At 39.5% G+C, this 13,728-nt stretch overlaps 1 protein-coding gene across 3 annotated transcripts in view; it reads left to right on the forward strand.

The window, feature by feature from the left end:
* LOC136831325 (uncharacterized) overlaps window positions 1-13,728 on the forward strand; it is a 471,746-nt gene that overhangs the window by 283,589 nt on the left and 174,429 nt on the right. The window contains exon 1 of one of the 3 annotated variants that reach the window (XM_067091565.1): window positions 6,235-6,836. The exons of 1 other annotated variant lie outside the window; for it this stretch is intronic. In XM_067091565.1, the coding sequence (XP_066947666.1) occupies window positions 6,814-6,836 (23 nt within the window). In that variant the 5' untranslated portion in view covers window positions 6,235-6,813. Of the gene's footprint in view, window positions 1-6,234; window positions 6,837-13,728 lie in introns of those variants that run through there. One more of the 3 variants, XM_067091566.1, reaches the window with a different exon arrangement.

A 13,728-nucleotide genomic window follows, 5' to 3' on the forward strand; every position in this document is an offset into this window, starting at 1 on the left:
ACCTCCGGCCTAACGTCTGGAAACAAGGGTAGGGAGGGTTTTGGTGCCTGGGGTCTGGTGTAGAGGTGGTGGGGGAGTTCGCTGATGTCAAAGGGGATGCTGGGGATATTGTTGGGGGAAGGGGGATCGGGGAGGCAGCGGATTGCTGTCCGTGGAATAGATTGGGTAGAAGGAAAGGTTGGGGGGTGGGGGGATAGATGCCTGGAATAGAAGCTAAGCATTTGAAGCGAGAGAGAAGAGGATAGGGAGAGGGAGGGACAGAGAGATAAAGAGGGGTTGAGAGAGAGAGAGAGAAACAGCCCGGTCTTTTCTCGGCGTAATCTTTTTAGAAACTTTTTTATAGGTCTAAAGTAGTGGATTGAAATTGTGCATGGCTTGACCGTCATTTTCCCCGAAAATTAAAGTTTTCGTATGCTTATTATACAGTTTTTTCAACAAAAGTTATTTAGTTTATCCTAGATATGCCCTTACTGCACGTTAACGAAAACAGGAGAAAGAGGGAAAGGAAAAAAAAAAACATAATTGCGCAGCGAAAAACGCGAAGCAGCTCTGGCTCAAAAACATCATCTTCACAGACGCGAACAAAACAGCGCGAATGAGGATGAGAAGGAACGAGCGTTCGTATATGAACGTGAACTAATCCTAATGAAGAGAGAGAGAGAGAGAGAGAGGGAGGATGAAAGCTGAACTGCGAATTAAAGGCCAGCACAGCAAAAACACATTTTTCAGGGGATCGGTATTTTCATTAATTAAAATAAGGTAAAAAGAACTGTGAACATTTTTTTCTTTACGCGTTTGGTCGTACTCTAGGTCCGCATAAGTAGTTTGGCTTATGAATAATATACGGATATCGTAAAGTAACATTCGAGCATTTGTATAGCTTTATATTAAACTTATGTATGCATTCTTACAATGATGCATATACATTCCCTGGTGATATATTCAAATATATATGCTCTTAAAAATATTATTGATTACTTGACGTAAGGCAAGGTTTCACGAAAAACAGAGAAACATATACAGTATAAATAAAATTAGGTAAAATAATGATATATTCATAATGCTAATTAAACGAAACAAATATCGAATTCAAAATATTCAACTTCTATAGAAACTCCACCCCCCCCTCTCTCTCTCTCCCTTCTATAAAGCAGATGATATAGCCTGCACAGATTTTCATCTAGCAACTGTTGACTACGTGTCAAAGTTGCATTCAGAGGGAGACGTGAAAATAAAGAACTATGAAAAAATATGTTAAAGTGCAGAAATATTAACTTGTGGTCTGTTTCCTGCTTCAGTCGATATCAACATCATGATATTTACCCTTCTCGCATACTCAACATTAGCACTGCTTTCTCTCTCTCTCTCTCTCTCTCTCTCTCTCTCTCTCTCTCTCTCTCTCTCTCTCTCATTCATCCATCCATCCATCCAAGCTGCCCACTAAGGCTCGTATGAGTATGTACGATTATGTGTGTAGGTTTTCTTGTGTGCGTCAGACTAGTGTGCATGTAGACGCATGTGTCTGTCCTCCCTTTTGAAGTTGTGTGTGTGTGTCCGTGCGCGCGCGCTCGTGTACGTTTTCGCCCATGTTAAATTCGTACGTGTGTCGCACAGTTGGGTATGCCAGTCTGTGTGCGTGCGTGCGTATGTGTGTGTTTGGTTGGTAAACAGATGAAGGTATGGTGCTTTCTGCTTAGCAGGGAATTGTGGGAAGGCGGAAAGAGGAAGGGAACTGTGTGTGTGTGAGAGAGAGAGAGAGCGAGAGAGAGCGGCATGAAAGATTGAAATCCTGTCAACATTTTTGTATTCTCTTCATTTTTGTAGAACTGGTCTTAGAACTCATAACAAATTAAAGAGGGCAGGTTCAGCCGAGCGTTCTATGATAAAACAAGGATGAGTTTGAACGAAGCATAGGGGACTGCCTTACACACACACACACACACACACACACACACCACAAACAAAACGAGGACAGGGAAGCGTGTCTGCATAAAAACAAATTAGAGTGCCTCCCTTCTATAGAAAGAAAGAAAGAAATATTCATTCCCCGGAATTTTTCAGTTCCCAAATTCGGGTCGTAAAGGCGAATGGTGTTCGTTCTGAAGTTCACCGTCGATTTCTAGACTAGACCACATTTTGAACTAACTTCTAAATTACCTACTTCAACTCATTTGGGAAGACGTGTGCGTATGCAGGTGTTTACATATATTCATCATACAAAATGACGTTTCTCGTATTTGCCGTTCTTGAAGATTCACCACCAACTCAATTATGGTTTTCAAGACGAGTTGTCGAAGCACTTCTTGTGGCAATTAAATTCCTGTGACAATGACCGTGCTTTTCCTTTGAAATCTCCGGGAAATTGTTAACTATGAATCCCTGATAGCCCGCCTAGCTGGAACATCGAGCAGTTTAGATATGGGTGGTAGAGGATAGGGTGTAGGAGGAGGGTGGTGGTTCTACAATAGCAACAGCAGAAGCACAGCAGCAGCAGCAGCAGCAGCTATACTGCAACAAGGGCGGGTATTGCACGAACAGCAATATTACCAACGCAATGGAACTATTCCCTTTAAGATTATCCTACGCGTTGGCAACGCCGCCTGCCAGACAGCTCAAGGGGGTCCAGCCATAAAGCCTCGACGCTGTGTCAGAATGTTTCGTCTCTGCAGCTGTGTTGATTTTCCAATACCAAATGCCTTTTGATTTGTTGAATGTCGATGGCACAGCGACATGCTGATCGAGTTTATTATTTATTTTCTTCCTAGGTGACTGACGCAGACAGTTTTACCGGAGTTTGACGGCTGTGACAAGTTTATCTAGAACTAAACCGAGTGAGATTTCGGTCAAAAAAGCCTGCTCGGGCCTGGCTAGGATGGCGTGGGGTTGGGGTTTCCCCGTTTTAGGGGACGGAGGGCCCCCTGGGATGTATATCGGATGGAAGGGAGGCAAGGGTGAACGAGAGAGAGAAGCTAACAGAACGCAGGATGCGAAATTAGATGAAAAATGTACCTAGACTTTTTGCCTATCAAATATATTTCGTGCACTGACTTTCTTTGAAATTGTAATAAATAAAACAAGGTATCATGTGTAGAGTCGTTACTGTGTTCTCGTAACCCCTAAAGAATGGTTGCTTGACGATAAGTAGTTAAGTGGTATGCAGTGAAGAGAGAGAGAGAGAGAGAGAGAGGGAGTAAATAACGAACTACCTCCAAAAATAGACGAAATGGAGAGGCGAAACACTTGATAGAGGCTCGTCGAATGTAGAAGCAAAGTTGCGAAAATTGAAATGGATCGATTGATGCGAAAACTCCAAAAAAAAAGATTTTAAAAAGGATAAAGATTTAGAAATCGGTCTCAAGAAACATTGTGAAAGAGAAGTACAGTACATCAATATCGATGTCTTCACTTTTATGTTTTTTTTTCTAAAGATTTTAATGCTGTTGAATTCTCAAAATTTAACACAACCTGGCATTACCTAAGAAAGTTGTGAACAAAAAAGAATGCTAAAGTTACTTCGATTGAAAGTCAAATTTTAAGTTCGATCATATTATGGTAAATTCAGCGTCATCTTCGCGCTAAGTCTTCATGTCAGTTATGTACACCTAATAGCTCTCAAATACATACAAACACTTAGGAAGGTGCGCATATTATCCTAATTCACACGAACAACGATCATACATTAATTACTTTGTGGTCGATGGTTTTATTTTTATAGTTTTTTCTTTCCTTTGCTGCTAATCACGAAGTCAATCCGACTCATTACGACCAAACTTACGCAGCTGTACCCGCTACAGTAGGTTCATTCTAGCTTGTATGAATGTGTGTGTGTGTGTGCGTGCACCCACGCGCTCTAATACTTTATGCTCGTGCACGCGTTGCATGCGCTTATATTTTCATTATACGTATGTGTGCGCAAATGGTTAGCATTTTCCGTGCATGCATGTGTGTTTTGTTTGCAGGAAAACAGACTCGGAAAAAAAACTCACGTAGTCAGTATATTTCCTTGTATTCACCAGGCAGCTGATAGAGACTTGGGAATTTCTCTGTTATATTACTGGATGCACCCCGGCAGCTGCAATTGCATCGCACATATAATGCATCAAGAACATCGCGTTACTTGCACTTTCCCGTTTAAGATTTCCTAATAGTAAAATGTGGCGTTTATTGCCCGTAGGTCACGTGTGTGACATATATATATATATATATATATATATATATATATATATATATATATATATATATATATATATATATTTATTTATTATCCCTTCTGAGTGAATATGATAGAAATAATCAACAGACAATCCTGATGTGAGTCAGAAATTTATATTGTATATATAATTTATATATATATATATATATATATATATATATATATATATATATATATATATGTGTGTGTGTGTGTGTGTGTGTGTATTAAAGGCTACGTTCAGTCGCTGTGTAATTAAGAACGATACCCGATGCAGAAAACTTCTCTGACCGTAGATATTTCATATACTGTACCTGCATGCTTGCATAGAAGGTTCTACATGCTTTTCTGTACATCGAACCACGTGCGGTGAGAAATTCTTATGCTCGTTTCCAGAAATATATTTGTGCTCCTTTTGACCTAGGCAGTGATGAATTATATAACTGGTGGTTAGTCGACTTTAGGGTTATAGCCAGGCAGGAGAAGAACCAAAGTGCCTGGTGAGTAACTGACACCTTGAGCCATCACTCTTGAAGGAAAAGGCTATTTATATTGTTATACAATATATTCATGACGAAACGGCAACAAACGTATACAACATACGTATACACACACACACACACACACACACATATATATATATATATATATATATATATATATATATATATATATATATATATATATATACATATGTGTGTGTTTTAACAATATATTTGAATGTTTCCACTAATATGATCGGATTTTCATACCTGCCAAAACTATAATAAACTGCATCTTTGCCTAACCAACAGCAGTGGAAATGAAACTCTCCGCAGAGGGCATGCCCTGCCTGGGCATTCAGCATGCCTTGGGGACTATGGAGTGTGAATGGAGAAACCCGTCTGCAGTACAGTACCTTGATGATGGCAGTTATGCGCGAGGCGACAGAACGTCGATGTTCTTCAGTACCCACGAACAGGTCATCATCAGGAAGGGTTACTCGGTGGATACCTGCTTCAAGATTCATTAAAATCCGTTCAAGTCACCGTCGGCTTAATTATTTAAGAATAAGACGCTGATGGCATGAGCATGGCAACAGAAAATACTTTTCCCTCGCGAATACCAGGAAGGTGTTGCTTTCTTAAAAAGAGCAGGCAGCAACAATCGAAATCATTTCCTCTGTGACAAACCCTTGATCTCCAGTAACATCCACCAAAATTTGTTCATCAGAATCCGCTCCTCTGTTCTCCTGTTCTCCAGATGCTCATGCAAAGACAGACGAACGCGAAGGACTCATTACCCCTTCCCAAGCGGGATTTCATAATTGGTTATCGGTGAAATTGTAAGTAGCGATAATGCCGTAATACCGTTGTGTCCGCGTGGTTATAGTTTATATATTTTTTCAACATTAACCCATTTCTACCAACAGCAAGGGCCGCTGCCGAAATAAACAAAAAATTGGAGGTTACTGCCACTTCATGTTTTGTTATTGAATTAAGGATGAGCCCCATGTGCAGGGAACTTCACAGCATCAGTATCACGTCTAATCCCTTACACATACTGCACCATTCACCGACCTTACACACACACACACACACACACACACACACACGCGTATTCATGCAGATTTGTGTAACTTCCTTATCCTGGATGTGAGAAAGTCACAATGACTAATTCGATTCATATCAAAAGTAATTAAATGAAGGAAGGAATGTGAATCAGGCTGAGGAAATATGGGGAGAGAGAGAGAGAGAATCAGATTCACAGAGTGAATGAGTGAGTAAGAAAAGGGAGAGAGAAAGAGAGAGAAGAGGGTTGGGTGGGTGGTCATCCCCTGTCTCTCTCTCTCTCTCTCTCTCTCTCTCTCTCTCTCTCTCTCTCTCTCTCTGCCCTCCCCGGTTCCCCATCTCCAGTTCCATGTCTCCTCCTACCCTCCCTCCAAGCCTAGCCTCCTGAGTTCCTCCCTTCCTGCCTGCCTGTCTGCCTCCCTCCTTCCATCCCTCCCTCCCCTCCCTCCCCGAGCAGAGGGGGCACATCACACAGCCTTGGCCTCCTCCTCCAACACACACGCTACACAACTACCGAGAGAGTTTGTTGGGTTGTTACTCCTCACCAACAACAGTTCGCAAACGATCGTTCGTGTGTTAGTGTCCTCTGCTCCTCTCCCGTTGGTCGGCGACGAGAAACGTTTGTTTCAGCAGTTTTTTCCTTTCAAAACATTTACAGTGCTCGTGACGTCATCGCAGTTTGTTGATTTCCTGGCCAGGAGGTCATTCGGCCTACAGGCTCTTCTTCTTCGCCTTCGGTGTGGCAGTGAGACCAGAAGATTTGGGATATTTTGATTTGGATATTCCCTGCTTTGGTTTTCGAGAAGAAGAGTTTGACAAATAGCATTGTTCGTTCTGATCTGGGAAGAGTGAATTGATAGTGCTTGCTGATTGCATAAATGTATTTTTTGTTTTTAATTGGTTTGCCTCGTTATTTAGAAAGGCTGTAAATTGTGTGATTGTTTGACGTGATTTTGCTTGTCAAGTCTTTTTGACAGTTGCGGTTTGACAGGAGGAAATTAAGCCATCTCACTGGATTTGGGATATTTCTGTTTCCATTGATTAAAGTGACAAGATTTTCGGTGTTTCAAAATGGATCCGATGTACTATCACTGGTGAGTACACTAATTGAGTTCATGTTTTTAGTTTATGCAGTTTCACTTAGTGTTGCACGACTGTATTCGTAATGAATTTGGTAGAAACTTCTTCGAAGTTGAAAACGTTGTCATGTACTGACAGTTCCGTAAACGTTTTCAAGATACGGAATTTATTTAGAAGCATTTCATAAAAGTTCGACGGCGGTATTTTCTAATATGATTTTGTAACTCGTTCTGTGAAGGATTAACTCGTCATAAACATAAAAGAAACATAGAATTGAAGAAAACTTGTATTCTTTTTTATTCATCATTGAATTCTTTCCATCTTATTTGATTAAAACGTTTGACGACAACCCACGAGAGAGAGAGAGAGAGAGAGAGAGAGAGAGAGAGAGAGAGAGAGAGAGAGATTTTAAAATAAACAAAGGGCGCGCATATGTGAATCATATCGCCGCGGGTTTTGAAATCTTTCTCTAATTAGCGTATGGCTGTCTGCAGACTGAGGGCTTTTTAACAACTATTTCGGAACTGTGTGTGACTTAAGGGAGGTCCTTTGTGGATATCTCGGGGATCTAGTGTTTTTTTTTTTCAGTCCCCGAAGCAAAAAAGAAAAGAAAAAACTCGTGGAATTTAGGCTTAACCTGAGAATTGTGGCTGTAAAGAAGTGGGTAACCTTAGACCTACTCGCTTTAAAATGTTTGATACATTCGTAAAATGTATTTGATTATGTTTGGTTATATATTTCTGAGGTCAGTAGTTGGTGATGTAAGATCACCGTTTTTAACGATTTTTAAAGTTGTAAGGTATTGTTTGTTCAAATTGAGTTCGCATATTACATTTTCCGAACACTGATTTATACTTCGCTATCCAGTGGTAGGTATTCTGTCTTGGCTACCATGAGTTTTTCAAGACAGAATTCTGCAGGTAAAAGTAAGGCATAGCGGACGGTTATTTCATGGATGATTTTTAGTTGAAAACCATATTTATTCCTATAATTTTTCCAATTGGTACAAGTTCTGTGAAATTTCTCATCCTTTTCATTTCAAAGTAAGTTAGCTTGCCAGTCTGATCAGTCCAGCAGGAGACATTCTAGTTGGTTAGCAAGGTGTTCCAGGATTTTGGTTTATTTCACGAATAGGGTTCTAAAAGTGTAAGGTCCAACTTCATTAGGCTTTGTAGTCCATTATTTCCAATGTGGCTAGTGTCATACTCACTTAATGTATAAATTATCGTAGTGTTTCTTCTTGTGTCTACTCGAATTTTGTTGAATTGTCTCCGTTGTATAATTGAAAAGAAAACGTATCTGTCTGACAGTTTTCTACTACGAGCATTTTGTGGACCTGCTTCTGTGCGTGTGAAACTGAAGGATTTGGGAAACTATCGTTGGTTTAGTATATCACGAAAATTTGTTTACCTTTTGACTCATTACACTCTTCATTTAACAGTGCATTTTATTATTTTACGTGGGTTTAAACATGTAGAGCGTGCGTTTGCCAGGTAATTAGCCCGTTGAAATAAATGCAGTTTGACTCAGTGTTAATAATTTTGAGCCTCAAAAACGTTGTCTAGAACAACCGCCTAGTTATGCAGGTTGCTACTAAATGTGGAAGTTAAATTTTAAATCGCCAGCAATCACAATTAAGTTCTGGGTTTTCTAATATTGTCATGAAGTCATTTGAAAATATGCAAGTTGGGTCTGTTATTTTCGAGTAGCGTAGATTCGAATCCTCTTATTGTCACGCAACAGTTTTGAGTAATCATTGCACTCCTAACAAAAGCACAGTTCCCAGACGTGGACATTATAAACAATGTGGCACGTGAATATGTTGTTTGGTTAACTTCAGACTTTGTTTAATTTGGTCGCAACCAACAATTTTTTCCATTGCTGACGGATCTTATGCTTGACTGCTTATTTAGCATTATTCAGTGAGTGTATTGATAGCTTACACCGGCATGGTTGTGATTAATATTCTTGTAAGTAGTTTAAGTTGCCTCCTCTCAGGTATTTGGTTAAAGGAGTACACCAGGTAAAAAATGAATGTCTTTCTTTTAGACCTAGTTATAAACAGCATACAGACGTAGGCATGACTTAAATATTGACCTAAAGTTTATATATATATATATATATTATATATATATATATATATATATATATATATATATATATATATATATATATATATATATATATATATATATATATATATATATATCCACATGGTTGTGAGTATTTTGAAATGTACACAACTAGTTCATCTCAAGAAAGACAAACCACTTGTTTTTATCAGAATAAAATGATTTCAGTCCTTGCATTTTAAAAGCTTTTTGCCGGCGAAGTTTTCACGCCTTTGGGACCACTGAAGCCAAAAATGTTTTGCCCAGATCACGATGGAGGGATTCTGAGCAAAGTGGAATTGAAATGGTTTTACTTCCGCTAGATTCACACGGGCGCCTCTTGCGTTTTCGAGAACGGTTTCACGTCATGCGAGTGATGGGAAATTGATGGAGAGAGAGAGAGAGAGAGAGAGAGAGAGAGAGAGAGAGAGAGAGCATGACTGGAATTGCAGGAAATGTTTTGGAGATTATGGCTAGGGTAACTTGTCCGTAAGCCCACGATAGGGTAATGGACGATGTCCGTGTGCCGGAACGTGTTGCAGACGTCGTTGGTTCAATGAAGGAAATGGCAGAGACTGAGATTTCACTGGTGTCCATTTAACTAAATCCTCGCATTTTCATTTTGTTCATATATTTTAAGCGAGAATTAAGCTCTATGTGTATGTTGCTCATTTAGGCTAAACGAAGGGTTCTAAAACGTAGAGCTTCTGCGTTCAAATAGACTGAGCAGAATTCTCGAAACCATGGTTCTTAGGGTAATGAAGAACTTTTATATCCAATATATTCAGTGTTCATGTAAGCCAAACAAAAGTGAAGTTCAATCAACAAATACAAAGTAAAGATTAAATCAAACTACTTTCTGCTTATCTATGTTAAAGAAATAACCAAATTTATGGTAAAGAAACAACAAAGGCCACAGTAATTATAGATAGGGTACACTATCTATACGAGAATTCTAAAGACCTTGCATGTTGGGCCGTCATCAGAAGTTAACCAGGAATTCTGTAAACTTGCTGAGTGTTCTGCTAAATTGGAATTCTAGAACCATATCTATAGATTGTTTATTCACACGAAAGGATTCCAGAAACAATTTCCTTAGCTCCGCTCAAATTTGTTCAAAACTGCCCAGAATAAATATGTATACTTCAGATCGTCACAATCGTGCCTGGATTTGATGGTAATTTGAGGCGAGTTGATGTCATTACATTCAGTGCCAAGAGAAAACATATTGGTGCTACTATAGTATGATACTGTATCGACCATTTATTTTCTATATTTGACCCCTCAGGGGCTAGTACTAAACACGGCGAAACAGTGCAGGTGAGTCACTGTTTCGCTGTGTTTAGTACTAGCCCCTGGGGGATCAGATAGTTTTGTATATAGTTTGAGGAAATGGTTGTCATAGGCCTCAACTGGGTTGTTTGGTAGATAGCACCGTTTCAATTTTAATGAAAAATTATCAGAGTTTTGTATCGGCACATATGTAATCTAGTAGGATGTGGTCATACATATGAACAGTCTTAGTGATTGCCATAATTGTAAGTTGATTGAAAGTCGGTGAAGATGAAATTCAACGTTAAAAAAATTTAATTAGCCTAACCATAATTTATTTCTTTCGTTGTTATTACTGTATAATTCCAATTTTCTTTTGTTTGCTTAGCACCATTATAAGATAATGGTTAACGATGTTTGTAATATCACTAAAATAATGTCTTCGTACATTTTCAACCCATGATTGTAATTTTTATTGAATTGCTTAGAAAAAGAACGAAAAATAATATCGCCCCGTAGTGGTCCAGTTCCGTCAACTCATTTTTCATATCCTTTTAAACCTCCCACTTTCCCCTCCCACCTTAGACCATCCCACTCTCACATCCTACCTTTCCCGTCACTCCCCAACCATCCAACACGCCCCTCCCTATCCGAGTCCACCCTCCCTTTTCTCGCTCTCGGTATGCGTTTTATGCCACCGCAAACAAATTCATTCTATTAACGACCCTCTAATTATAGATTCTGCGTTGAATATTCCGTGTGGTCGAGAACTCAAGCACGCAATGGTCGTGTGTGATTTTTGCTAGTTCGCTTTCATTTTTTTTTCCTTGTTCATTTTGAGTTAATGTACTTATTTGCCAGAGTGCGTTATAACTAGGCCTATTTTGTCTTGTAGCCATGATTGCTATCGTTTATGCTAATACTAGTCCCTTTTTCATTGCCCTTGTTTACTATTTCCTTATTTTCTGTTTGTTGCTAGGTTTAGGGTGTCTTTTTTTCTTTAGGCTCAGTTTTTTTTCTTCTCATATAGTAGTTTTCCCCAAAAGATTTAATATATTTTGTGTTTTTTTATTGGCTGCATATTTTGTGCATCATTTTTGTTGGCTACATATTTTTTATATTCGTTCCAAGGTCCACCAAAATATTGTAATAAACCTTTAATTAAGAAAGAAAGACTTCACTATGATTGTAGAGTACCAGAACTGTAGGGGTTAAACTTTGCATGTCATTGTTTTAGATTGAAAAGAAAAAATATAGCTCAAGTGCATAGGCCTAGGCTACTCATTGACAAAGAACGTAAATTAAAAGAAAATATGCAATTTTAGAATTTAAATTACTGAAGATGGTGTCACGCAAAATATTTCATGCATTTTTAGTGACCTTCTGCCAAACTTGGCACCAATTTTCTAATATTATTATTATTCTACGAAATATTGAAGTCACGAATGAGTGATTTTTCCTGTTTGACATGACTTGAACCCTGTAGGACTTCATTATTTCACCAGCAAAACGGTCACTTCAGTTTAGCTCCAACAAAAATGCATTTTCTCTTTACATCTACAAAATTGTCATTTCAGTTTATATTAAAAAAAATGTGACGGCAGTTAATGACCAGTAAAAAGTTTTCTTTCCACCGACAAACGTGTATGACATGGTTTGCCCCACTGTAGAAAGAAATGGTTTGGGCAAATTTGAAATATTTGACAGCATGGTGCCGAATCCGTGTGTGAAACTGCCTTGACATATACTACCAATGGAAATTGACAACAGGCGATGTAATTCCGTTACTTGTTTCGATATTGAAAGGGACTTAGGACTATGAGGGTTTTGTGTGAACACAACCGTAAGTTCTGTAAAGACTGTTAGGTCTGACAGGTTGCCGAGTTTAGGATGACATTGAGATATGTAATGAGGATTTCCGAATGATTTCTCAAGTGCATTTTTTCTGTTGTCCATCTTTTCCATTTGTTTTGTAACGAGTAAGTTTTTCTATTGGACATTCTACTTTAAAAACTTGTTAACAAGTTAAATGTCTTTTATGTGGCTATGGAACAACAACAACAGTACCCCAGGAATCCCAGCAAAGCCACGATGTTCACTGGAAAATTGATCTAGGCGCGCTGCCCACTGAAAATTCCTGGCAATCATGTTCACTGTAACCGTGTTGATAGAAGAACTTCATCAATTTAATGAAAGTGGTAATTTTTGTTACAGATAAGCGACTAGTCGAGATACCTGCAATTGGCAGGATTTGTTTTATTTACGCAAAGGGGTTGCCTTTTGCACAGTGCAATTATGTGCTTCTGTTCTGCAATATTGTTCTTGTTACAGGTGTAATTACTGGGGGATATCTAAATGCCCACCCAACCCCCGCCCCCCACTTACCACCAACACCACCACCGAGACGGAGGTATTATTATCGCATATTGCTCTGTCCCGCCACTCGTATAATAAGTTATATGTCAGTGCTATAAATATGTCAGGTATTGTTGAACGAGGGTTATGTAGATTAAGTCTCTCACTCTCTCTCTATCTCTCATTTTATAATTACTTAAAAAGTGGACTTATAATCAGTGTATTATGCACAGTTAGTAATTTGGATAATCTCCCTGGTACAAGATTATCACAGCATGTAGACTCTCTCTCTCTCTCTCTCTCTCTCTCTCTCTCTCTCTCTCTCTCTCTCTCTCTCTCTCTCTCTCTGTTATTAGACAGCTAAGAAGTCTTGACCCAAAATATATTTGATCTTATGTTGGGCGTGAAGCAACAAGGTGCTCTTATTGACAAGGACTGTTGTCATCACCACCTTTTAGTCGTAAATTCCCTCTCTCGCTCCCCGTTTCTCTAAAAACATTCTTCATCCCCTCCCTTCGCCTCGCGTGATTTATTTTTCTTCTCCCTGTGTTTCTCTCTTTCTTTCTCCTCTTCCTCCCCTTGAAGCGAGGCCCCCTACCCATAGACAACCAGTGACTGCTCCCCCACCAACACCCTCACCCCCACCATTATCGCATGTTATAACCGTCCCATTTTTTTTCTCTGTCTCTCTCCTCCACCATCTGCCTCTCTCTCTCTCTCTCTCTCTCTCTCTCTCTCTCTCTCTCTCTCTGCAACCGTAGACGTAGCCCGTGTCGTCTTGTGTCAAGACAGACTACTCTAAGAAGGGCTAATTTTGCTCCAGGCTCTTGAGGCTAATGCGTTCCGACTAGGTTTTAGATATTGCTTCCCCTCCCGCTGTTTTTCTCCCTGGCTTCTCCCTCGCTCTCCCTAAGCTGCTGCTCTGTCCCTCTCTCCTCCGTCCTCTAATACCTTCCCTCATTCTCCCTTCGTTTGGTCCCGAAACACAAATTGGGTTATGAAAGGTATGTGTTAAATGGAGCGAGCGCGGTTTCGTTGTCTTAGACCCAGTCCACCTGTTTAGTTGCATTGCCATTGGCAATCTGTTCGTTTTGGGATTCATTATGAACAACGCTTTTATGATTGTGCCTTAGGGTTTCGTTAAGTTCAAATATATATTTTTGCCGAA

Source organism: Macrobrachium rosenbergii, chromosome 48, assembly GCF_040412425.1.
Source record: "Macrobrachium rosenbergii isolate ZJJX-2024 chromosome 48, ASM4041242v1, whole genome shotgun sequence".
NCBI lineage: Eukaryota > Metazoa > Arthropoda > Malacostraca > Decapoda > Palaemonidae > Macrobrachium > Macrobrachium rosenbergii.